The 26,608-nt window shown below is 41.3% G+C and overlaps 1 protein-coding gene across 1 annotated transcript in view; it reads left to right on the forward strand.

Annotated features, from left to right (window-relative positions):
* LOC137340821 (rap guanine nucleotide exchange factor 5-like) overlaps positions 1-26,608 on the forward strand; it is a 208,058-nt gene that overhangs the window by 124,877 nt on the left and 56,573 nt on the right. The window contains exons 10-12 of the mRNA XM_068003627.1: positions 7,335-7,450; positions 7,801-7,889; positions 17,730-17,808. Coding sequence (XP_067859728.1) covers positions 7,335-7,450; positions 7,801-7,889; positions 17,730-17,808 — 284 coding nt within the window. The remainder of the gene's footprint in view (positions 1-7,334; positions 7,451-7,800; positions 7,890-17,729; positions 17,809-26,608) is intronic.

The raw sequence follows: 26,608 nt of genomic DNA on the forward strand, positions 1-26,608 counted from the left end.
AAAGGTATCAGTTGCCCTTAGGGATGGCTGATCTCCATTTGACGACAGTCTTCTTCTATGATCAGATTCCAGCAATGGTTCGAGTCACTGATGTACTAATCACATAAACCTTGAAGTTCACTTCAAAATATGCAACAGTCTTTATTGTCTTATCCTTGACATTTGTTCATCCAAATGCTTTACTAGTTAAAGACTGAGGAACATTGAACTCCAACCTTTTCATTGCAGAGATGTTATTGTACTAGCTTTCTCCAGTCTTTTAGTATGGGTTTGATAGACCATTCATTTCAACTCCGTTTTATTTATTTGCTTGGTCTGGAAAGTAACTTTGAGGGCAAAAAATAAATATCATTTGTTGATCAAAGGAGTATGTATTTAGCTCTTTTTTATTGTTTTTTAGTGTCAGCAGAAGGAATGTGCTTACATTTAGTTATGGTAACGGCTCTAAAAAATAATCAGCAACTGCAATCAATCACCAGCTGAAAATGAACAAGTAGACAGAGAGCTGTTTAGACAAGTAAGATAAGGTGTTGTAATGTAATTGGTACAATGTGGGTGATCACCAGATAGTTTTCGTTGTGCCGACACTTTCCATTACCCAAAATGTGACCTAATGAGACCATGTTTGGACTCACCCACAAGTGAAAAAAATTTCTCCACATCCACCCTACTGAACCCCTTCATAACTTTAAAGACCTCTATCAGGTCTCCACTTTGTCTTATTTTTTCCAGATATCTTATCGTTCCTGATCGTTTCAACCTCTCAATTCTGGTAACGTCCTTGTAAATCCTTTTTGCACATTCCCCAGTGCATCAATATCACAGTACTCAAGTGTGGTCTAACAAAGGTTCTATATAAATTTAACATTACCTCCCTGCTTTTGTATTTTATTCCTCTAGAAATTAACCCTAGTACTTTGCACTCTTTATAGCCTTAACAACTTCTAGTGATTTATGTAGCTGTTTCCTCTACCCCATTTAGTTCCATACTTTCTAAGGAATAAGAGACCTCCTTATTCAACCTACCAAAATGAACCACTGCACACTTCACCACATTGAATTTCATTTGCCATTTAAACCAACCAATTTGCAAGCCTGTTTATATCTTCCTGTATTTTGGTGCATTCCTCCACATTATTAGCTATATCCCCCGATTTGGTATCATCTGCAAAGTTTAATACCATACCCCCAATTTCTGAGTCCAAATCATTTATGTATATGGTGAACAACAGTGGTCCTAGCATGAATCCCTGCAGGACACCACTTCCCACTTTCTGCCAGTCCGAGACAGAAGGAATACTAATCTTTTCTTTTCTGGTTTATTGCCAACTTTCAATCCATTTTGCTACCAGCCCCTAACTTTGTAATGAGTTTATTTTTCATTTTTATTTTAAAAAGCCTTTCTGTAGAGCCAGGAGGAGAAGGAATGCTCCCCCCCACCCCACAGACTTCAAAGTCCTGGCGATCGCGCTCCGGCGAGGCAAGCAGCCCAAAATTCAATCCTGGAGAAGGGCGTGACAGGCTCGGGCAGCTCGTCCGGAAGACTTAGAGGCCCAATTTCAAATTGTCCTGGGGCATTGCTGTTAAGGGTGTGCTGCTCATGCACAGGCCCAGACTAATTTCTACCCCCATGTGTACCACATCCACTGCATTGGGATGTTTTACTACATTAAAGGCACTATATAAATGCAAGTTGTGATTGTTATTGTCTACTCTTTCTGTTACTTCAAACAATTTGAGGCTGTTTAAACATGACCTTCCTTTTAGAAATCTCTGCTGACTATTTTTTATTGTATTCTCCATCTCTAGATGTTTTGTTATCTGATCTTTGAGCAAAGGTTCTATTATCTTTTCTACCATTGACATTAAGATAACTGGCCTATAGAAATATTGATTGTGATCAGATTTTACCTGACATAGAATAAACTGAAAATACCATTGATGTGGCAGTTAAAATTGTTGTTTCACACCAGTAAGGGTGACAGTTCTGAGTTCCCACATTGGCTTAAATACAATCTGCTGCACAAAAAGCCTTTCTGAGATTTGTTAGTTTCCATTTGACTCATTAGATGGAATTCTTGAGGCTATATGACAGCGGGTCCTATACATTTAACACAAGCTGCCTCCTGTGTCAGATAGTCATGGAGAGTTCATGACATTTTTTGTCATTGTTACTTCGGAGTTGGGGGGGGGAGAGGGGGTCATGACATTAGGCAGCTTTAATAGATAAGAGATTAAATCAAATACAAATAGACTTGAAATAGTATTTGAAAAGAATAGTTGCTCTTGTGTCTCTTAAGCTTCCAAAGTGCCTTTCTTCTTTGTGCATTGCTTCATCTAAATGAAAAAATAGACATTTGTACAAAAAAGAGGCATTACTTACTGCTTTTTTGACTTTGTCCACAAGCTTCTCTCGATGAGAGTGAGCACTGTTTTTCACTGACTGAATTAATTACTCACAGATAGTTGTAAAAAACCCAATCAGCCTCTTCCCAATCATCAGTAAAGTGATGGAAAGAGTCATCAAGAATGCCATCAAGCAACACCTACTCACTTATAACCTTGATGTGGAGATGCCGGTGATGGACTGGGGTTGACAAATGTAAGGAATCTTACAACACCAGGTTATAGTCCAACTGTTTTATTTGAAAATCACAAGCTTTCGGAGGCTTTCTCCTTCGTCAGGTGAGCGAGTGTGGGATTCCATGGAAGGTTACCGCATTTATATTCAGAGAACAATATCTGGTGATTACAGATAATCTTTCCAACTGCCCATTGTCAAGGCAATCAAAGTGTTCAGACAGAGTGATGTTACCTACAGGACCACCGAATACACAAACGGCCAGAACACAAAACAGAGAGAGAGAGGGAGAGAAACATCCGAAAGGAAGAGAAAGACAGGGAATGACGCGTTGTGTTAAAAACAGATAACTTTTTTTCGCTGGTGGGGTTACGTGTAGCGTGACATGAACCCAAGATCCCGGTTGAGGCCGTCCTCATGGGTGCGGAACTTGGCTATCAATTTCTGTTCGACGATTTTGCATTGTCGTGTGTCTCGAAGGCCGCCTTGGAGAACGCTTACCCGAAGATCGGTGGCTGAATGTCCTTGACTGCTGAAGTGTTCCCCGACTGGGAGGGAACCCTCCTGTCTGGCGATTGTTGCGCGGTGTCCGTTCATCCGTTGTCGCAGTGTCTGCATGGTCTCGGCAATGTACCATGCTCCGGGGCATCCTTTCCTGCAACGTATGAGGTAGACAACGTTGGCCGAGTCACAGGAGTATGAACCATGCACCTGGTGGGTGGTGTCCTCTCGTGTGATGGTGGTGTCTGTGTCGATGATCTGGCATGTCTTGCAGAGGTTGCCGTGGCAGGGTTGTGTGGTGTCCTGGACGCTGTTCTCCTGAAAGCTGGGTAATTTGCTGCGAACGATGGTTTGTTTGAGGTTGGGTGGCTGTTTGAAGGCGAGTAGTGGAGGTGTGGGAATGGCCTTAGCGAGGTGTTCGTCGTCATCGATGACATGTTGAAGGCTGCGGAGAACATGGCGTAGTTTCTCCGCTCTGGGGAAGTACTGGACGACGAAGGGTACTCTGTTGGTTGCGTCCCATGTTAGTCTTCTGAGGAGGTCTATGCGATTTTTCGCTGTGGCCCGTCGGAACTGTCGATCGACGAGTCGAGCGTCATATCCCGTTCTTACGAGGGCGTCTTTCAGCGTCTGTAGGTGTCCATCGCGTTCCTCCTCGTCTGAGCAGATCCTGTGTATTCGCAGGGCCTGTCCATAGGGGATGGCCTCTTTGACGTGGTTAGGGTGGGAGCTGGAAAAGTGGAGCATCGTGAGGTTGTCCGTGGGCTTGCGGTAGAGTGAGGTGCTGAGGTGTCCGTCTTTGATGGAGATTCGTGTGTCCAAGAAAGAAACCAATTCTGAGGAGTAGTCCATGGTGAGCTTGATGGTGGGATGGAACTTGTTGATGTTATCGTGTAGTCTCTTCAGTGATTCTTCGCCATGGGTCCATAGGAAGAAAATGTCGTCGATGTATCTGGTGTATAGCGTTGGTTGGAGGTCCTGTGCAGTGAAGAAGTCCTGCTCGAACTTGTGCATGAAAATGTTGGCGTATTGGGGTGCGAAGGATGCCCCGGAGCATGGTACATTGGCGAGATCATGCAGACACTGCGACAACGGATGAACGGACACCGCGCAACAATCGCCAGACAGGAGGGTTCCCTCCCAGTCGGGGAACACTTCAGCAGTCAAGGACATTCAGCCACCGATCTTCGGGTAAGCGTTCTCCAAGGCGGCCTACGAGACACACGACAACGCAAAATCGTCGAACAGAAATTGATAGCCAAGTTCCGCACCCATGAGGACGGCCTCAACCGGGATCTTGGGTTCATGTCACGCTACATGTAACCCCACCAGCGAAAAAAAGTTATCCGTTTTTAACACAACGGGTCATTCTCTGTCTTTCTCTTCCTTTCGGATGTTTTTCTCTCTCTCTCTGTCTGTTTTGTGTTCTGGCCGTTTGTGTATTCGGTGGTCCTGTAGGTAACATCACTCTGTCTGAACACTTTGATTGCCTTGACAATGGGCAGTTGGAAAGATTATCTGTAATCACCAGGTATTGTTCTCTGAATATAAATGCGGCAACCTTCCATGGAATCCCACACTCGCTCACCTGACGAAGGAGAAAGACTCCGAAAGCTTGTGATTTTCAAATAAAACAGTTGGACTATAAGTGTAAGATTCCTTACACTTATAACCTGTTCACTGACACTTAGTTCAGGTTCTGTCAGAACCACTCAGCTCCAGATCTGGTCACAGCATTGACCTAGACATGGAGGCAAGAGTAACTGCCCTCGACTTAAAGGCAGCATTCAACTGAGTATGGCACCAAGGAGCCCTAGCAAAACTGGTCAATCAGGATCAAAGGGAAAACCCTTCAATGGCTAGAGTCATAACCTGAGGAAAGGTGGTTGTGGTTGTCAAAGACAAATTATCAAAGCCACAGGACATCATTGCAGGAGTTTCTCATAGAAGCGTCCTCAGCCCAACCATCTTCAGCTGCTTCATCAATGACCTTCACTCTGTCATAAGGTCTAGAGTGGAGCTGTTCGCTGATGATTCCACAGTGTTTAGCTCCATTCACAACTGTTTTGAAGCAGCCCATGGCAACTTACAGCAGGACCTGGACAACATCCAGACTTGGGCTGTCAAGTGGCAGAAAGCATTCACACCACACGCTGCCAGGTAATGACCATCGAAAGCCCTACCATTTCATCTTGATCTTCAATCACTGAGTCCTTCATCATCAACATCTTGGGGTCACCACTGACCAGAAGTTGGACTGGGCTGGACTAGCCATATCAACACCCACAGCTATAAGAGCAGGGAAGAGATTGGGTACTCTGCGATGACTGGCTCACCTCCTGATCCCTCAAAGCCTCTCCACCATTGACAGTGCTGAAGTCAGGAATGTGATGGAATACTTACCACTCACCTGGATTGGCACAGCCACAACACTCAAGAAACTCTATACACTCCAGGGCAGAGCAGTTTGGCTGATCAGTGCCCCTGTTACTGGACTCAATATCCACCACTAGCGCACTCTGGCTGCAATATGTATGAGCTGCAGGATGGACTGCAGCAACTCAACAAGGTTACTTTTACAGCACCTCCCTCCCCTGCGAGCCCTACCACCAAGAAAGACAAGAATAGCAATGTTGTGGAAAGACCATCAACTCCAAGTTCCCCTCCATGTCACACATGATTGATACTGGAACATATATTATTGGTCATTCATTGTCACTGGATCAAAGCCCTGGAACTTCCTATCTAACATTAATGTAGAAGCAGCATCACCACAACGACTGCAGCGGTTCAAGGAGAAGGGCTACTACCATCTTCTCAGGGCAACTAGGGATGGGCAATAAGTGTGGTTTTGCCAGTATCACCCACATCCTGAGAACAAATTTTTAAAATATTTAGTGAAAATAAGTACATTGACATATGTTTTGATTTAACAGTAAAGTGGATATTTACCTGTATAATTTTCTTTGGTCTTGAAGTACAAGATATTTATTTTTTTCTCACTTCTGTTACCATTCTGCCTCTTATTTCAAATGTACACTTAACTCTTCAGTGTATTGTCTGATGACCCTAGTGGTGGTGAATAACAGCGTCAGGAATGGTCAGTCACCTGTGCTGCTTCTTTTTCTCTCTGGGTTCTCCTATGCATAAAATATTTATGTTGGGTGCCTTAACTTGCAACTGTTGCAATAAATTATTTGCTCCATGTAAATGTTGCACTTGCATCCATTTTCAACATAGCCGTTAAAAATATACAATAAGCAATAGTATATTGAAATGCGCAAAGGAGGTCATTAGTCATATTTAGTGCACATTCAATATGGGCAAAATTCATTAGTATTAGTGTATGATGATCAGTATGATACTTTCCAAAAGATATAAAAAATATGACTTTACTCGTATTTACCTTTTGTCTTGTTTAAGGCCCAGCTGACTGAATTATAATGCTGGTACAGTAAAGAAAGAAAGAAATAACAAGTTTGCTTTTATATAGCACCTTTCACAATCTCAGAATATTCCAAAGCAATTCACAGTCAATGAAGTATTGTCACTGTTGTAATGTAGGGAAACGCAGCAGCAATGTGCTCGCAGCAAAGTCCAAAAGGCAGCACCTCTGATACTGCAGCACTCCCTCAAATAATGCACTCAAGCCTCTGGAGTGGGAGTTGAGCCTGTGGCCTTCTGACTCAGGGGCATTGGGCCATGGCTGACACCTACCATGTCATTATTTGAAATATGCAGTGTAAAGTAAATTAATTTGATCTGCTACCTCAATAATTGCCTCAGTTGATATTTTTAACCTACTGGCATAAAATATTTTCAGCTGTGTTAAATCTGTATCAAAATATGCAAATTTACATTAATATCACCCAAAGTCAATGCCCAGACTGCCAATGTTCCCATTGTGGTAAATCAGCATAAAAAATACTGACAGTTGGAATATTGTATTTTAATCTCCCACCTTTAAATCTGAAAAGTAAATGGAAAAAAAATCAAACATCTTTATTTTGTGTTAAAAAATCTGTGTATGAAAACATTAATTAAAATTAAATAACATTTTTTGCATGCATGAACTATTAATTGGCATTTAGCTGTGTATAGACAGCATTAACTGAAGAGAAAAATAAGTCAGGCTTCTAAGTGAATATTGTATAACACAGCAATTTCTGTTTCAGCTGATGAAGCTGCACTGTTCAGTTGCTTGTGCAAATCCCTTGAAAGTCCAGTCTTTTCTTCTTTTCCCATATAACAGAATGATGAAGTGAGCGCAGCTCGAGTGAAAGAACGAGGCCAAGATGTACTCATCCTGAAAAAAGTGTCGTCATCTAGCCCAGCCCCCACAGCAGGGAGTGCCCAGAATGATTGGAGGTAAGTGGTTCACATACTCTGCAGAGCACTCAACAGCCAGATGGATCATATCAGCTGTAGTCTAACAGTGGGAAAGAGCGTAATACAACACTGATATTATGTAATGTGCTGGCAGTTGGAAAGAAAATAATAAGAGAAGGGAACAGTATGGGAAGTTCAATACTAAGAGTTTTTGATCCCTACATAGGAGACAAGGTTTCCAAAATCTTTGAAGATAGTACTGGTGTGACCTTGCCTGCTTTTGATGTGCCTTATTTTAAATATATTGATGAGGATTCGGAGGATGAATGGAGTAATCCTTCACAATCCTCAGCAGAAGATGACTCAGTTGAATCTTCACTGTCTGACAGGTATGTGGTGGTGGCAGGAACGCCCGAGAAGATTCTGGAGCATCTGCTCAATGATATACACCTGGAGGAAGGTGAATGCAAAGAGACAGGTAAGGGCTATAATCCTTCCGGTGAATCAAATAGATACATTTATATGATTATATTATTTAACATATGTTCCATTAATCTGTGCCCCATGCATAGTGTTTGAAGTTCAATGTATTATTCTTTTGATTTTCTTGAAATAAATATTTTTGTTAATTTTTTAACTGAATATACTTTATATAACTGCTGTAGCACAAGGAATGTTAAACAGCTCTCCAGGATTTTACTGAAGTTTCTGAGGTTTTAACCCTTGCTACCAGTCTGAGGAATTTGAAGCAAATTTTTATATTATCATTTGCAGAAAGCTAAATTCAAAGTAATGATTTTCTCGATGTTAACTAACCCACTGTCTGCCAGCATTTTTCCCATCCTAAGATACAAATTGTAAATCTATAGCAAAATAAGTGAAAATGGTTCGTAATCATGCACCGTGCACGGGATAGAAAGATCGAAAGGCTATCAATATTCTAACTGATGACAATAATGCAAGAGGTAGGACGTTCAGGATTTCCTTATGATGAATTAAGAGGTAAAGCATTGTTACGTTTAGTGGAGACACTTGAAATTGAAATACTGCATTACTTTTACTGGCTCTTACTAACTTGTGCTAAAAGTTTAACTGTAAATCACATTGAATTCTAACATAGTAATCAAACCCGTGGGATTCTAGAATGTGCAGCACACTATTTTAGCTTTTGACTGTGCCATGCTAGATTTAATTGGATAATGTTAGAAAATTTCCAAAATCTGGTACGATTTTTGAATAAATTTTGCATTTTTCATCCCCAAAATTCCTGGAGAGGCCTGGAGCTGGGCAGAGTGGAACTTCCATCTAACCCATTGCCTATATCCCTGAATCCATCTGAAATCTTGTGGTCAGGGTTATTGAAATGTTTTTGGCAAGGCTCTCGTGCTACTTCCGATGCCTCAGCAGGGTGGGGGAGGGATGTTACTGTGCCACTTTGCCGCAGTGTTTGTGGGCCTGTGGGGCTCTATGAGGCATTACAATTTTTTTAAAATCCTTGGCTTGCTTCTTCTGCTATTGATTGACTGCATAGCGTCAAACATAACAGCATGACTTGGTGGGAGAGCACGGAGTGGCCCAAAGAGGCCAATGTGATTATCAAAACTTTACTTTCATGTGAAATCCTTGTGGGCCAAGAGGAGCAGGAGTGCTCCCCTGAGCCCCGCAAGGAGTCCTGGGGCCTTCTCAGCCCTGTCCTTGCCTCTCCCTCCCAGCGCCAGCATCTTCCTTTAAAACCCCTCCCCACTAACTTTATGCCAGGAACCCGTTCCTTTGCCTCCTCAGTGTCCTTGGACTCCCAACACGATTTCTGCTCCTGCCCAGACCGCCCCTGATGTCACTCTGGCCATTTTCAGTCAGGCAACTTTGCTGCTTTATAGAAATGAGGCCTGGGAATTAAAATAGCCTGGTCCTCACGCTGAACTCTCCGCGGGGGTTTCCCTTCAGCCCTACTCCCTGCCCGCTCCTAATGCGGCCTCAGTTAAAATCGATCCCCATTTGTCAGCTCATAATTCGGTTCCACCATCCACCCCAAATGTTTGAAACAAAATTTGCAAACTTTGTCTTTGAGCAAAAAAAATGTAAATTCTCCCATCGAGGCTTCAGCAATGAACAGAAACAGGTGAACATAAAGAACTATTGATGTCATCACTTTTTAAATAAGATTTCTATAAAATCGCTACTAAATTCCGTTATTGGGTTCAGTGAACTAGTTCTCCCCTCTGCTATATTTTTACTTTGGTTAAAAGTAGTGCAACTCAAATTTTCTATTCTTTAAGTACATTCAACATAAATACATATGGTTATGGTTTTCTACATTTTGAGCTTATTTTGTGCACTGTCATATTCAATATATATGCTTCTGACAGAATATTTTAGAACAATTTAAATAATTATATAATATAGCATACGATGCTTAGCAAGTAATCAGGCAAAGTATTGGAAATATGCAGTTCACTCCTATAAGTCAAAATTTTGCTGTACTTAGGCCTTCAAAACCCCATGATTTACTTCTACCTGGCATGTGATGCTACCAACCAGCATTAGATCATGACAGTAAAGTCATCACTTTAAAAGAAAACACACAAGTAACATTTATTAAACAAAGAATAACAAATACTGGGAAGAAAGTAAATGGTGTCACCAAATTTTAAAATTCAGATAGTGTTAATGAATTGTCTACTGTATCAACCTAACCACACAACTGGAAAGCAGCCTATAACTCTCACCGAGGTATTTATTGTTGCTTTTATGCTAATCCTTACCTGATTATTCTAATATTTCCACCTTCATTTCACTACTTACAGAAGGCCTTAATTTCCAAAAGCTTTTGCTGAATTGTCAATAACAAGGTGATATTTATGATCAGCAAGAATCATAGAAAAATATAGAAATGGGTCTCTTTTTCAGATTGATGTACATAGTATAGATTACATTTTGAAAACAAATTAAGTGATTGTGGTTCCTTTTGGAGGACACTTGCCTTTGGGGTCCAGTTCAAAACTCTATCGCAAAATTGTTTACCTCCATTGCCTAGTTGCAATATTTGAATTATTCAGCTTCAGATAATGTTGTGTAATGTCGTTGCTTGATTAATGTTAGTCTCCTGCTTGTTTTCTTGAGGTTTAATTATGTTCAAATTACATCCTTAGATACGGGGGTGGTGCCAAAGGACTGGAGAATTGCAAATGTTACATCCTTGTTCAAAAAAGGGTGTAAACCCAGCAACTACAGGCCAGTCAGTTCAACCTCAGTGGCGGGGAAACTTTTAGAAACGATAATCCAGGACAGAATTAACAGTCACTTGGACGAGTGTGGATTGATTAGGGAAAGCCAGCACGGATTTGTCAAAGGCAAATCGTGTTTAACTAACCTGATCGAGTTTTTTGATGAGGTTACAGAGAGGGTAGCTGAGGGCAAAGCAGTTGATGTGGTGTATATAGACTTTCAAAAAGCATTTGATAAAGTGCTGCATGGTAGGTTTATCATCAAGATTGTGGCCCATGGAATAAAGGTGGCAGGAGCAACATGGATACAGAATAGGCTAAGTGAAATGAAACAGAGAGTGGTGGTGAACGGTTGTTTTTCAGACTGGAGGGAGGTGTACAGTGGTGTCCCCCAGGGGTTGGTGCTGGGACCACGACTTTTCTTGATATATATTAATGACTTGAACTTGGGTGTACAGGACACAATTTCAAAATTTGCAGATGACACAAAACTTGGAAGGATAGTAAACATTGAGGAGAATAGTGATAGACTTCAAGAGGATATAGACAGGCTGGTGGCATGGACGGACACGTAGCAGATGAAATGTAACGCAGAAAAATGCGAAGTGATACATTTCAGTAGGAAGAACGAGAAGAGGCAATATAAACTAGAGGGCACAACACTAAAAGGGGTACAGGAACAGAGCGATCTGGGGGTATATGTACACAAATCCAGTTCTGGGCACCGTACTTTAGGAAAGATGTGAAGGCCTTAGTGAGGGTGCAGAAGAGATTTACTAGAGTGATTCCAGGGATGAGGGACTTTAGTTACGTGGATAGACTGGAGAAGCTGGGGTTGTTCTCCTTGGAACAGAGAAGGTTGCGAGGAGATTTGATAGAGGTATTCAAAATCATGAAGGGACTAGACAGAGCAGACAGAGTGAAACTGTTCCCATTGGCAGAAGGGTCAAAAACCTGAGGACATAGATTTAAGGTGATTGGCAAAAGAACCAAAGGTGACATGAGGAAAAACTTTTTTACACAGCGAGTGGTTAGGATCTGGAATGCACTACCCGAGGGGGTGGTGGAGGCAGATTCAATCATGGCCTTTAAAAGGGAACTGGATAAGTACTTGAAAGGAAAAAATTTGCAGGGCTACGGGGATAGGGTGGGGGAGTGGGACTAGCTGGATTGCTCTTGCATAGTGCTGGCGTGGACTCGATGGGCCGAATGGCCTCCTTCCACACTGTAACCTTTCTATGATTCTGTAATCTTCGCCCAAGAAATTTTCAATAATGTAGGACCATTTTATCTGATCCATAAGATGTTTTCCACGTGCTTGTACCATCCACACCCACAGCTCCACCCCCATCCAGGTCGTGAAGTATAGATAATGGACCCAGTATCCCACCGGTTGGAAGCCAGTCAGCATCAAGTTTTCTTCTTTAACTTGAAGAGGACCACAATCACAGCCATGGACTTGTTCACGACAACTGTTGATGCCTTCCTGTGATCAGCCAGCAGGAGATGTGGTTCTTGCTGGATTTTGTCAGTTGATCCTTCCCATGCAATGGAATTTTTTTGTTTCCAAATAAAGCTTCTTCCAGCAGCATGTCCAAAAATGGACAAAACTCACTCAACTGAGACAGGCAGGGTGGAGTGACAGGCAGATCTGCATCACACAGGAATGATTCTGGTTGGGAAGCAAACTTTTCAAGCATTTGAGCTATGAGCCTGTCTGATGTTTTGGACCAATATTTTGTCCAGATTTTCCCATATGACACTTTTGTCCAAAGAAACTTCCCACTTTGGAAACACAAAAAGAAATTAGAAAAGCTGTTATTTATTTAAACAGAGACCTTTAAAATAGTTTTTACCAATTTCCGCTGATAAATTCCCACATTTTTCCGAGTTGGCGGATCAGAAAACGTGAATTCTGCCCGAAGAGGAATTCTCTTTGTTCTTAGATGATCTCGAGATGCATGCGCGTCATGCTATTGACATCATCACATATGTTACATGATGACATGATATCACTAGCACGATGTGGAGGCATCCCGTGACCTGCCTGTCCTTTCAGGATCAGAAAACAGGTGAATGCATACATGATCTCATTAGCAGAGTACTCCACTTGAAAAGTCAGACTGCTTTCTGAATCACATTTCTGAATGACATTTGTGCCTTCAGTATATTTAAGTTAATTGATTGAGCAAGATATACCATTTTATCGGCTATTACTATTTTGCTATGTTTCAATGTCATTATCAAGGACTGTGAAAGCTTCCCACTCATCTTAGTAGTTTTCCCAATATAAACATTTATAATGTTTTTATAGGTTAAGGATACAAATGAATGCTGTAACTCCCAGTATATGTGGTGAAAGCAAAATATATTGCCGTAAAGTTCAAGAACAACGTTACAGTAGAAACAATACCCATGATGATAGCTGTTAGTGTGCACAATTGGTTTGATGTTTTTATTCTGGACCATGTGAATTCTGAGCTTCAAGTACTTGCATATGCTTTTGACACAAATAAAGTAACAGGTTGAGAGGGAAAAAACGATATGTGATCTACACATAATCAATCAAAACATGCTGGTAATTTAATAGCCTAGGTTATAGTCAGAAGATATGATATTTCCAGATGGACTTGACTTTCTTTTGATCAATTTTTCACACCTTCCTATTTCTCCCCACTGCTGATTTGTAAATAACTGTGGCTATCATCCAGCTTAAATGTTAGTCTCTTGCTTGTTTTCTTGAGGTTTAATTATGTTCAAAGTAAAGTAAAAACTGATTTTTCCCCTGATTTTCTCCCAGTTTTTGAGGCTAAAAGTAAAAACTGAAAAACACCCAAAAAAAATGAGTTTTTAAATCAGCAATAAAAACTGACTTTAATGGCATTGTGTATAATGCCTTATTATATTTCTCACAAATGCTCCAAAGTGCTTCACACAAAATGAATGTTGTTATGTAGGTACTAACACATACCTAGGGGACTGAAGCAAGACAGTGACATATCTCAGGGTTCCAATGAATTTGTAAGCTGCTTTCATTGTTCTCTCCTAATTATGATATCATTTGATCTCTCTTGTCATGAGCAAGAGGGTTTGCATGATTTCATAGTTAGGAGAACAAAATGGAATTAGTTTACAAATCCATCTGAATCTTTCATATCCCTCTCCTATTTATATGTAAACCTCTATGTAGCACACCCTAGCTTTGTATTATTCATACCTATGTATGATCCCTTCATTTACATCTATTTGTTATCCCTATATTTAACACACTCATACTCCTTATTATGTGCTGTTTCTCTGTCCCTGGTTGCACTAATGATCTGCTACTTCCTCACATCATGTAGTGGGGGACTGGAGTCAAATGGAGACCAGATTTAAAGGACACTAGTAAATCAACTGAGATTGCAGTTTTCACTGCTTTTTTTCCTGGTGCCAGTTGAATTAAATTTTACAATTTATCTTCGTGGGATTTGAACTCATAACCTCTGGGTTACTTAGTCCTGCACCATAACTACTGTACCCCTGAGTACACCACTGCAGTCTCTCTCAGCTTTCCTCTCCTCCCCTCTGTGGAAGCAGCTCACCTCCATTCACCTCCTTCCTAGACATCCCAGATGAGATTTATGGAAAATTGATGGGACAGCGGCTGCCTTTAGAACTTCTGTTTATATTCAAAGTATTCAATTGGACAGCCAGATTTTTATTTCTGATTAATTGATTTGATATTCTGATTAAATTATTGGATAAATTACGGTGGACTTTTCACCTATTGATGATGAGCTGATGTTCTTTTTGAAATCCACTGAAAATTGTCAAATGGTTTAGGTGGAAGCAGGTTTTATCACTATTTTTCTTAATGTTTAACAAAAACAGCAGAATATAAAGTCTTAATATGCTGTTTGTGTTGCCTATCTTGCCTAATTATTATTTTCCCAGAACATACTGGTATGTGTTTTAACTTGCTTGCAATACAATGCAATGTTCAGAGGCATTGCAGGTTATTGCAGGAATAATCCAACAGCCCTGAATACCGAGTTCAAACTCTTCACTTAACTGCTAATACCTTAAGGCACAACCAACACTCTTCCCATCAATCATTGCAGAACAACTGGGAGCTTGCCAGCACGTTTCACACTCCATTCCGCAATACAATGCAGCAGTGAGCTGCACTGATCGTTAAATGTTAAGATAAAATAATCACAAATCAATGTGGGTTTGTGAAATCTTTAGTTTAGCAGCTAAAGGATTCCACTGGTAGAGATAACTGCTGTGTATCATGACAATACCTCATAGTCATGTTTTTATTTACTAAATTGCAGTCTCTGCAGACCAGTTCTAAAAGCATTAAACCTCTGCCACACATACAGCACTTCAGCCTTTGCACAATGCTCTGTAGAGTATTCTATCATTCTAAATTCAGGGTCTCTAACTGCAGTATGTAACTACTGTACTGATACCTTCTAACCCAAGACAATCTCTTATATCTGTGGGCTGCAATTCTTTCAAAAGAAAAGCAGCGCGGCCGTGGTTATTGGTTGTTGCTATTTATTCTTTTGTATATAAATGGTGTAGCTTTTAATACTCACGTTCATATTTCATCAATAGGCAAAAATTCAGCTCAATCATTGTTAGGTCCATAGGGAGCATTGCTGTGTTTTTTTTTAATCCCCAATTTCCTAACCTTTTCTTTCCAGCTCTCCTGAAGATGCTGACACACTGTTGTGGTTCAGTTCCATGACACCAGGAGCATTTTGGTACCCTGCTCTAGCAGCTATTGTGTGAATCTAGACTGTGAGTGCCAGCAGGCTATACAAACACGGGAGCATCATAGCCAAGCCTAATCCTGCTCGTACCCATCATTCACATACTCGCACTTTCTGGCAGGAGTTACTGGATAACAATCAGGAGTGGAAACACTGACTGATTTTTTTCCCCCTCCTAGCCCAAGTGCTGGTGTTTTTTTGGGGGATATTCTTATTAACACTTTCACTGGCTTGATCTGATTGTGCAGATACTGTCATTTTGCCTTAATTCTTACTGAATATTATCCAGTTTTCATTCACAAAATGGTCCATAGTTTTGAAATATACTTGTTTAAGCTGACAAAATGTAGATTTCATGCATTCAGACCTAAATCTCAGTAATTACACCTTCCTTTAATAGACACTCAGATATCAGCCCTGTGATGCCAGCTCCAACACTTAGCACTATGAAGAAAGTGCCTTGTGCCAAATGGATAGATAATAAGTGCAAGCAAGATATTCAACCATGGAAAGCATCAGAGTTCGGTCTAAACCTATCCTCTCCCAATGTTCACATGCACATTGACTGGGGTTTAAACTTAAGGCCTTCCTGATCTGTATGACTCAGTTCATTGTGAGAGAGTCACACAGAGTTTATTTTAACAATGCCAGTACTGAAAATATAGTGCAGAGAGTTGTTTCAATTCAGAATTATTGTTGTGGAGCACTTTCACCAGCAAAAAACAATACCTGAATTTATAAATATCTTCTAGACAGCATTGACCCTCAAATCCTGTGGTAAATATTTGGGCCCAATTTTTCAAACTTGGCGTTGACACTAAGTGTGTGCTGCACCTGGCTCCAGCCCAGACAGAGAGTTTGCAGCATCCATGCAATACCTGTTCTTTCCATCACCTCTAGTAGCAAAACTACCGCTTGACAGTCTTGTTCCCAAATCCCATTAAAATACTATTTCCCCCAAATGAAACAAAATCAAATTCATTTTCTCAAAGAGACAAGAGTCCTACGCTAAAATGTAATTATTTTGTTTGCAAAGAAATTGGTAGGGCGAAATTTTTGACCAGTATGTCCACGTAGCTCAGAAAGCACTTTCTATGTAGGTTTCTCCTGGCATCCAATATGGATCTTTACTTCTCATTTCCACGCACAATTTGTTCTTCTTATACCTGAGTGATACTATATAAATGTAAGTTGTAGTTATTGTTGGTACCTTGCTCTGAGATCGTGGTTATATTTCTGTGGTCTGACGCAAGTCGCGTGCGCTTGCATCCAAAATTCATGTGCGGTCCACAATCTAAAAAGCATGTCTATATAGTCCTTGTACATTCAGCAGCTTAAAGTGACAGTCTATGAGAGGTGAGCAAACATGGCATCTGTGTAGATGACACCAACCTTTTACAAATCATGGTAGTACAATGCAACCTGACGATGATGGCTCCAGTGATGCTATATTTAAAGTGTCTTTATCATAGGGAAACTGTCTTATAAATATCACACTGTTTAAAACTCTTATATAATGCTGCTGAAAAGATGATGGCAGACTGGTGATCCTCCAGTATGCAGCACACTGGCAGTAGCCCATGTGTTTACTACAAGGAGAATTAAGGAGATTCCTTTATCAGGCTGTTATCTTATATTTCCCGAAGGAATGATCATTTCCATCTATTTGGCATTTTATGTAAAAACACTCAACAAATCCTTAAAAATCAATTACAAATGACTATCATTTGATTAACACAAGCTGTATTCAGCCACAAGCTCTCAGCAGCCAGAACATTGGGATGGAACATTATTTCAATAAATTAGTGAAGATGTTTTCTAGTTCAAGTATGTATATCATATTCTTTTGCAAATAGCCAAATGCACATGTAGTAGAAGAAGACTGCGATTAATAAAATAGATTAATTGAAGCAATTATTTTTTTATGCAAGCATTGCACCTCATAAGAAAGTTTTTAACTGTCAGTTTCTACTGGGCATCTGGGTAATGTCATAGTAGGAGACTGGGTTGGTGCAATTTCAACACAAACATGTTGCTTATAAAAAAAGTCTCAGACATGAAATGAAAAGATTTTCTGTTGTAGTTAGGTACAAGAGAATATCTTGGAGCATAGCATGACTTTTAATAAGTTGTGTAAAACTGACCCTTATGGCACATTGTACATTTGTGAGAAGTCAGTAGTGATGAATTGGGCTGCTGCAGAAGTAGCAAAAGGAAATAATCATTTGAATTTTGGTACTAGCAGGGTTCATATATTTTGTGTGGAGAATAATTCACCACTCAAAGAATTAATGTTCAGATACTTCGGCTAAACAAAATTTTGTTTTGCAGATATATTGCTGGATGATTTTCTTCTCACATACACCGTCTTCATGTCAACCAGTGACTTGTGCCATGCATTACTGAGGCAATATCCTTCCAGGCTTCGACATATACTCAAAAAGCAACTAATATGTAAGGGATTATTATGTTTATAAAGCTTGTTTGTTGAACACTTTTTCGTAAGGGCAATCCCTGCTTAATGTCTCAAAAACAAAGAGATTGAAATTTTCTCCTAGATCTCCTTATGTTGGAATGTTATTGATTTCAAGAAAATAAACGTGCAGTATTCAACAGGTGACAAACTTAAAAATGCTGCTTATGTGCCATTTATATTACATTAGTTTTACATGTTTTAGGGAATTTCTAATGTGCAATTTTACTTGTACCACAAGCTTATAACATAACAGGTAAAATTTTCTACATTTTTTACAATTGAAAATACTGATTCCAAACACAGGATTCAGGGATACCAATATGAATGTTGTACATCTTAATAATGACATATTCAAGACTGACCCTCTTGATTTACAAATGATGAATTGTGTCACTTCTGAGCTCGTAAGTCAGTTGCTCTTTCTATCTCTATGCTGACACTATTTTATATGTGTTCAACTCTGGTCCAACTTAGGTATCGACACTGCAGCTGTGACTTGTAGAGTGTGTGGCTGTGATGTCACATAGAGACTGAATTGTCAAAATGGTGGGTAAAAGCATCATATCATTATGGGATCAATAATATGGTGCAGGAAACCCATATTATTAGGTGTTGAGACATGCTGTGAACTCATTGTTGGACTTGAACCTACAACCTTCTGAATCAGCATAAAGTGTCCTACCAACTGAGTCAAGCTGACGCTTAAAGAAAGATGCAATGGACAGCACCTTTATTTTAGTACCTGCACCATCCTAGGCACGACAGTCGTCTGCACATGTGCCCAATATCCTGGCAAAAGAAAAAGATACTTGGTGTTGTCCTCAGTCTTATTTCAAGATCCATATCACAGCATTTCTCCACAACTATTTTATTCTGCACCATCCTAAATGAAGTATCACAACACGATAGAGTAGCAGCTGACCCAAATTCTATTTACTATAACACTGTGTGGTGCAGGTGTGTTCAGTTTTACCCCAGTGCTTCCCTTTTGTGTGTCTTCTATTTCCTAATCATGTGCTCCTTCTGTTTCCCCAATACGAGAAAGAAGTGAGGTGATTGGTTGCTTTGTGTTAGTGTCTGCCTCTAGAGGTGGAGGTGACCAGTACCTTCTTGTGCTGGGTCAGTAGATGGATCTATAAGTAAAGGCACTATAGGTGTTGTTGCCTGGGCATGTATGCTATCTGACACATCTGATGTCATTGGGCAGGGTGGCTGAGTGATACAAATGTGGCTTTGTGGAAGAGACACCTCCATCATCTGTGCCAACTCCTGCTATTCCTCTGCTGCTGGGAACTCACCCAGCATGGCCAGAGGTCTGTGTGGGAGCAGAACATTGAGCAATAATGAGGTTGTTGAAGCCCAGCATTATGATTATCTCAATCTGATTCCCCAACATGGTAAATCCAGACATGACAGACTACTGTAGGTTGGAGCTCAAAGTCTCTAGGGCCCAATCATAGTATTTATTGTGGAAGCTGTGCATGAGTTTAGGATCTTGGCTGTGGAGGGCTCTGCTGCAGTGGGTGCTGGAGTGGTCTGCAACCTCATTAGGTGGACATGCAGCACTGCACAGATGTAGATTGTGCACACCTCCATAGATATCCCCAAACTGTGCAGACTACTTCTCACACTGCTAATAACTGCTAACTTTGTAGGTGAACCCTTTGAAGTCCAAATCCTTGGACTTAATAGCTGAATGTGTTTTTGAACAGACCCTCCAGCCAACAATTTCAGTTTCTCCAATTCCACCAGCATTTGCTCCGGACCTTGTTTGTGCTCTGTGCTTCACCAATTGATCCCTCCTGTAACTCACGAACTGACCCCCACAAAGTGGATGTACCTATGTTGGTGCTTGCCACAGTAGGAGTGGGTGAAGCAGGGTACTGGGGGTTAATTGATTGAGGATGGACTCTTCCACCTCCTCCTCTTGGACACCGAAGGAGCAGGAGAAAAACATATTTCAGAATGCGGGCAGTGAGGCACCCCTTACAGCAGAACTTGCATGGCAAGACATTCTAGTATGTTATGCTGCAGCATTACAATGTACGTAAGGGAGTGAATTAGCAAATGAGTACATAGAAAAAGAATTAAAAACAAAGATGATACTTGCCATGAGCTTTGGGGAGACCTTCAACCTCATTCTCTGTCATTCCTTCTTATTGTCTCTGGGCCCAGAACCTCCAGTGCCCTCTTCTTGTAAGGAGTCAAGGGTCTTGAATGAATTGACCCTCCTCTGACCTGCACGTTCTGATGCTTGTTATATACATACTTCTCCTTCAAGCAGGTAGAAAAGGGACATATGCAGCAACAAAGAATCTGAGGGTAGTTGTGTCACCCAAGTGTCCAACAGAGCAGGCACTTTTTGTGAGTTTGTAAACATGCACCATGCAGGAGGAACCTTATGTTGGCAGTGTGCTTGGTGTTTGCCACATTTAATAGGCCTCAGGATCAGCACATTGGGATGGCAGCAATATAGAATGCGCTGCTAGCATCCTGTGCTTGCCTTTGTATTTGGAAAGTAGATGAACAATTGCCAGAGTGCTGCGTATTCTCCATTCACGTTGTTCCACTAGGTTTATAGTGACATGCTGTTGAGATGCATCGTAAGGCGAGATTGTAAAATTAGGCAGATTATTAGCACATTTACCATGACAACCTTTCGAAGAGCAGTAAATTTCTTCCTCATCTGCTCCCAGGTATGGTGCACAGATGATCACCATTGGTTCTTTCAGCCACTTCCTTCCAGCCTGCAGTGGTATTGCCGTTCACCAGACAATGTGCCTCAGCTCCAAAACAAAGCACATTCTAAGGCAATTTTAACTCTCAGCACTGCAGGTGTGCACGGTGCCCAAGAAACAATAGTCCTGTTGCCAGGATGCTGGGATCACATTTTGCCCGTATGTTATTTTGTTCGATGTTTCTGTTTCCAATAAAATGACACACTAAAATTAAAACTGGGATAACAAAGAACACAATTGCTTAGCGGAATATGGAAATAGAATGGAACAGTCTTTAAAGGAGAACGATGCAGCTAAATGTATGCCACTTGCACTTGACTCCCAGGGTAAATTTTAACCCCACGAACGGGTGGGTTGGGGGTGGGTGGGAAGATAAAAATTGTAAAAAACTAAAACCCGACCCCAACCCGCCTCCAACCCGCCCACTTCCAGTTTTCACGGAGGTGGGTCAAGGGGCGGGAGAACAATCTGCTCTCAGGAGGCGGATTCGTCATTGAAAGCTTTTGAGGAGGCTGTAGGCTTCCAATTTGTCAGCTTTTTTATTTTTAACTCCTGGGGGCCGGGATTCCCAGTCCTTCTGCCTCCCTCCAGGTAAGTGGAGGCGAGAAGGCCCAGATCAGCAGGTAAGTGCCATTATTGCACTGCTTGTGGGCCAGGAGGAGCCGGAGTGCTTCCTCCAGGCTCAACAAGCTTACCTGCCGGGATCGATCGACGCCCCCACGATCTCCGACCCCCCCGATGTCCGACCCTCCCCCGCGATGACACCCCGATGACCGGTGTCTGACCCCCCCCCCTGCCTCATCTACAACTTACCTGCTGGCATTTGCTCCCTGGCTGTTCTCCCATCTGACTGACAATCTGCTGGTCTGTCGGGCGGGAAACCTACAAAAAAACAATGAAAGACGCCCTTACGTCAAAATCGTAAGGACGTCCAGGAAACCCATAATTCTGGGTTTCTCATCAGGAATCCCCCCCGCCCTCTTCCTGGCTCCCAGTTAAAATTTATCCCCCCGTTTCAGGTGAGGATTCCTCGTTCATCAACAAGGCAGTTCTGCTTCCCACATTAACCAGTCCCACAGCCTGCCTAAGTAAAAAGAGAAAATACTGCAAATGCTGGAAATCTGAAATAAAAACAGAAAATGCTGGAAACATACAGTAGGTTCATCAGTACCCAGGTAAGCTTTGGGTCAATGGTAGCACTGTCACCTGAGTCAGAAGGTTGTGGGTTCATGACCCATTCTAGAGACTTGATCAGACAATCCAGCTTGATGCTTCAGGGCAGTACTGGGGAAGTGGGAAGTTAACAGATAAATGTAAGGAGTACTGACTTGTGTCACAGAGAGAGAGAGAGAGAAAGAGAGAGAATTGGTTAAAAGGCCAGCAAAAAGGATATAGAAAAGCTAGAAAGAGATGAAAACTGGTATAATATACAAAGATCAGCTCAATAAAGTAATGAAAAGGCATGAAAAGAACAAAAGGGCATGAAAATTATTAAGAAGCACAGTGAACAGGCATGAGAAAGATACACACTAAAAATCTTCCAAATGGAGGTGAATGAAGTGGAAGGCAGATGGGAGAAACAGGCAAGAAAATTGAAGAGTTAGCTATGGCCTGAAGTTGCTAAAGTCACTTCTCTCATCCACCTCTTTACAACTTTGTTTTTTAAAAAGCCAGCCGGCAATTCCATTAAACCCATTATTTCTGGAATTTTCTATTTTTTTTCTCATGGTCTGTTTAATTGAGATTGGCTAATTAATGCAGACTTGTAGCCAGTTTTGAGCTGTGGACCCCTGCACACTGAAGCCTGTGGCCAGTGGGGTACCACAGGGATCTGTGCTGGGGCCCTTGCTGTTTGTGGTCTACATTAACGACTTGGATATGAATGTAAAAGGTATGATCAGTAAGTTCGCTGATGATACAAAAATTGGTAGGGTGGTAAATAGCGAGGAGGATAGCCTCAGTCTGCAGGACGATATAGATGGGTTGGTCAGATGGGCGGAACAGTGGCAAATGGAATTTAACCCGGAAAAGTGCGAGGTGATGCACTTTGGAGGGACTAACAAGGCAAGGGAATACGCAATGAATGGGAAGACCCTAGGCAAGACAGAGGGTCAGAGGGATCTTGGTGTGCAAGTTCACAGATCCCTGAAGGCGGCGGAACAGGTGGATAAGGTGGTAAAGAAGGCATATGGGATACTTGCCTTTATTAGCCGAGGCATAGAATATAACAGCAAGGAGGTTATGATGGAGCTGTATAAAACACTGGTTAGGCCACAGCTGGAGTACTGTGTGCAGTTCTGGTCGCCGCACTACAGGAAGGATGTGATCGCTTTGGAGAGGGTGCAGAGGAGATTCACCAGGATGTTACCAGGGCTGGAGCGCTTCAGCTATGAAGAGAGACTGGGAAGATTGGGTTTGTTTTCCTTGGAGCAGAGGAGGCTGAGGGGGGACATGATTGAGGTGTACAAAATTATGAGGGGCATAGATAGGATGGATACTAAGGAGCTTTTTCCCTTCGTTGCGGGTTCTATAACAAGGGGGCATAGATTCAAGGTAAAAGGCGGGAGGTTTAGAGGGGATTTGAGAAAGAACTTTTTCACCCAGAGGGTGGTTGGAGTCTGGAACTCACTGCCTGGGAGGATTGTAGAGGCAGGAACCCTCACAACATTCAAGAAGCATTTGGATGAGCACTTGAAATGCCGTGGCATACAAGGCTACGGACCAAATGCTGGAATATGGGATTAGATTAGACTGGGCTTGATGGCCGGCGCGGACACGATGGGCCGAAGGGCCTCTATCCGTGCTGTATAACTCTATGACTCTATGACTCTATGAATGCTGGACTGATATTCCCCCAGACGTATTTCATTTTATGACCATTAAGAGCCATTAGAAAGACAAAACATTCCTGCCCATCTGTTTGGTTTGAATTCAGCCCTGTACAGCATGAGTTAAAGGCAGTATTCTAACAAATTACATTCCAACCAATTATCTGATGATTATTTACTTCTACCAGAATTCTAATGTAGAGATTTCCAATTACTTTTATCACAATTATTGTTTTTGATTAATTATTGCTTTACCCATAAATTTTACATTTTAAAGACATGTAATGGACTGTGAATGCAGTATCTGACAGTCCTATTGATCTTGCAGTAATCTGGCAGCCTTTCTGCGCTGTGCGCCAGACATATGTCTAGGATATGGTAAACCCATGGTACGTGCTAGGATGCTTTCACTAGGTCAGTTAAAGACTACCTCATTATAAGATCAGACTGTAAGTAATAATAAAATTGCATTTATGTAATGCCTTATCACATTTCAGTGTCCCAAAGCATTTCACCATTGAATTGCAGACTGTTGTCATGACAGCATGGAGCTTTCAGGTGATAACAAACCCGGTAGTAGAAAAAGAAACTTATATGGACGTTATTTCAATTAAACACACGACCAGTGAAAGTGGAATTCATGTAATTATGTTGAAATATATGTAAAATAGGGAATATTTTCTGATAGTTGTTTGGTGCAAATGCTTTGCTCTGGTATCAAATTCCTGTCAGTATTAGTTTAAGGCAGGCATAAGGCATCTGTTTATTTTAAACAGATTAATGCCTGACTTAAAGTAACACTGTCAAGAACTTGGTGTGAGTGCCTTAAGCATTTGCACCAAAAGATTGTGGATTAGAAAATTTACCCACCAGTTGCATAATGGCCAGGAAATTCCTCGGAGCTGATGCTGCTCCGCCACATTACACACATAAACGGGGTATCTGCCGCACTTCTGGCGAAGTAACACAGAGTAGGGAGCAGCTCCGAGGAATTTCCTGGCCAATGTATTTTCAAACAACAACAACTTTCATTTATAGTACCTGTATAGTACTTTTAATGTAGTAAAACATCCTAAGGTGCTTTTGAAAAGCAAAACAGGACAACTTAGAGGGAATTGCGAACATCACATATATCTATTGTAATCTTTTCCTCCTGAGATATATTATTAAATGCCTATTACCCTAATTTTATAGTGGAACACTCTTGGTGTATGTTTTATTCAATGTACTTGTATAATAACAGTAAAATGGGAGGAAACCCCAGCAACCCCCATATATTGTTAGCTAATCATTCTCTTGAGCCTAACTCAAGCTGAGTCAATTAAGGCTATCTCGTCCATTTTGTGAGCTATCATTTTCATGATCGTGCAACTTGTTATTGGGTGGCTTCTTCCTTTTACATAAATGATAGACTAACTGGGCTGGTGACAATTCAAGAGGCTTAAAAAATACCATGTTTCCTCTACAGTACACTGGCATAAAGCTTTCAAGCTTACTTCCATCAGAGTGAAACCCATCCCTAGTTTGTACTTTCCAACTGGCCAACAGATGGAACAACATTAGCAGCTAGTGTAACTGGCAGCCTATTCTCTCAGCCAAATGATCATCATTAGGTACAAATAATCATCACATATGGATGAGGAGAAATGAAGGAAAAAATAAATTTAAACAGTAACTTCTGATCTCCCCTGACATTCCTCATGGGTAGTTTAAGGTCTGGAACACTGTTGAACCCCGTGAAGCATTTTGGGATGTTTTTCTATGTTAAGGCACTATGTGAATGCAAGTTGTTGCTTCTGATGTTACCTGCCATCCTAGTCCGTCCCTTTAAGGTTACTTCTCAGGTACTCCCTGTAAGAAATGGTCTAAGCAGGACATACTGAGGTCAATTACAGGTTAATTGCTGTTAGAAGTTTCTGTAGATTGGCAGCTGCTGGGCTCCAGTTTTCAGGAAGAGGCCGGTTATCTAAGTATCAGAAAAAAACAAAAGGAAATGACTGGCTTTCTTTATCTTTTTATAGTTTTTTTTAGGAGGTTGTTCAGTTGTGATATATTTTGGTATTTTTACAAAGTGTGATGTCTGAAAGGTGATGGACTTGCCGGATGCCAGACTTTGATGTCTGTAATAAATGTTCATAGGATCCCTCAATCCCATTGGTAAATGCACTGCCCAATGTGGAACTGAACTATTCCGACCAGAAGAGCCCCAGGTTTGATTCCTGGTCAGTGCTTCATTAGCTGATCTTAGTTAGCATAGCAGCAAAAGTGTTGCCATTTACCTATGTGCCCTTAGGCCAGTGAGAGGAAAAGAAATCAGCCAAGGTTCCTGCTCCTGACGGATTCGCGTGACTCCTGTAGGAAAGAGCGAATGTGTGGATGAGAAGAGGATGGGGCTTTGCTAGAGTGCCTCTCAATGGTTGAAGAGTGTATCGCTCACTGTCCAGTTGCTTATATGAAGGATGGCTACTTAGGCCAGGTACCAGAGGGTGGCTGGTGCCCGTGAACCTTTAACCCACTAAGATTCAGCACCTTTAAGAGAGGAAGGAGGGAAAAGTGAAGCAATAAAAATGACAAAGCCCAGCTGATGTCTAGTTGCATAGTTTAAAATTTTTAACTCAGTACTGCAAAACTCCATGTAATGAATGAGATAAGCTAGCACATTAGGGACCTGAACTCCCAGAGAGGAAATTTATATTCTTGAGCTACTACTGTTTGCAGAACGGCTCTACATTCATCTTACAGCTACATTTTACAAGTTAACATCCTCTGAAAAGACAAGGCGAGTCAACAGAATTAGTGGCAGGAAATGTGTCGGTTCCTTGAGACTCAGCTACTCCTATAATGAAAGTGCATGAACTGCCAGTGCAGTTATTAAATCATTTGTGCTTCCTACAGGCAAGGTCATTACTGCAGTAGAGCCCTTCTCCAGAAGATAAGAGGATGACTTGATTTAACGACAAACCTTGTTATTATGTGTGGTGTAACTGGCTGAGATTTCTGCAGTCGGTTTAAAGAAAGATGGTATGGTTGATTTAGGAGGGCATTGTTGGGTATTACAGGAAAGACAAGATTTGAGGCCTTACCCTTCACCTTTGGAGACTCGGCAGTACGAGGAAAGATCATGAAGTCTTTTCAACTAATGGATATTTTAAAGGGAACTGACACAAT

Source organism: Heptranchias perlo, chromosome 2 (assembly GCF_035084215.1).
Source record: "Heptranchias perlo isolate sHepPer1 chromosome 2, sHepPer1.hap1, whole genome shotgun sequence".
Lineage (NCBI taxonomy): Eukaryota > Metazoa > Chordata > Chondrichthyes > Hexanchiformes > Hexanchidae > Heptranchias > Heptranchias perlo.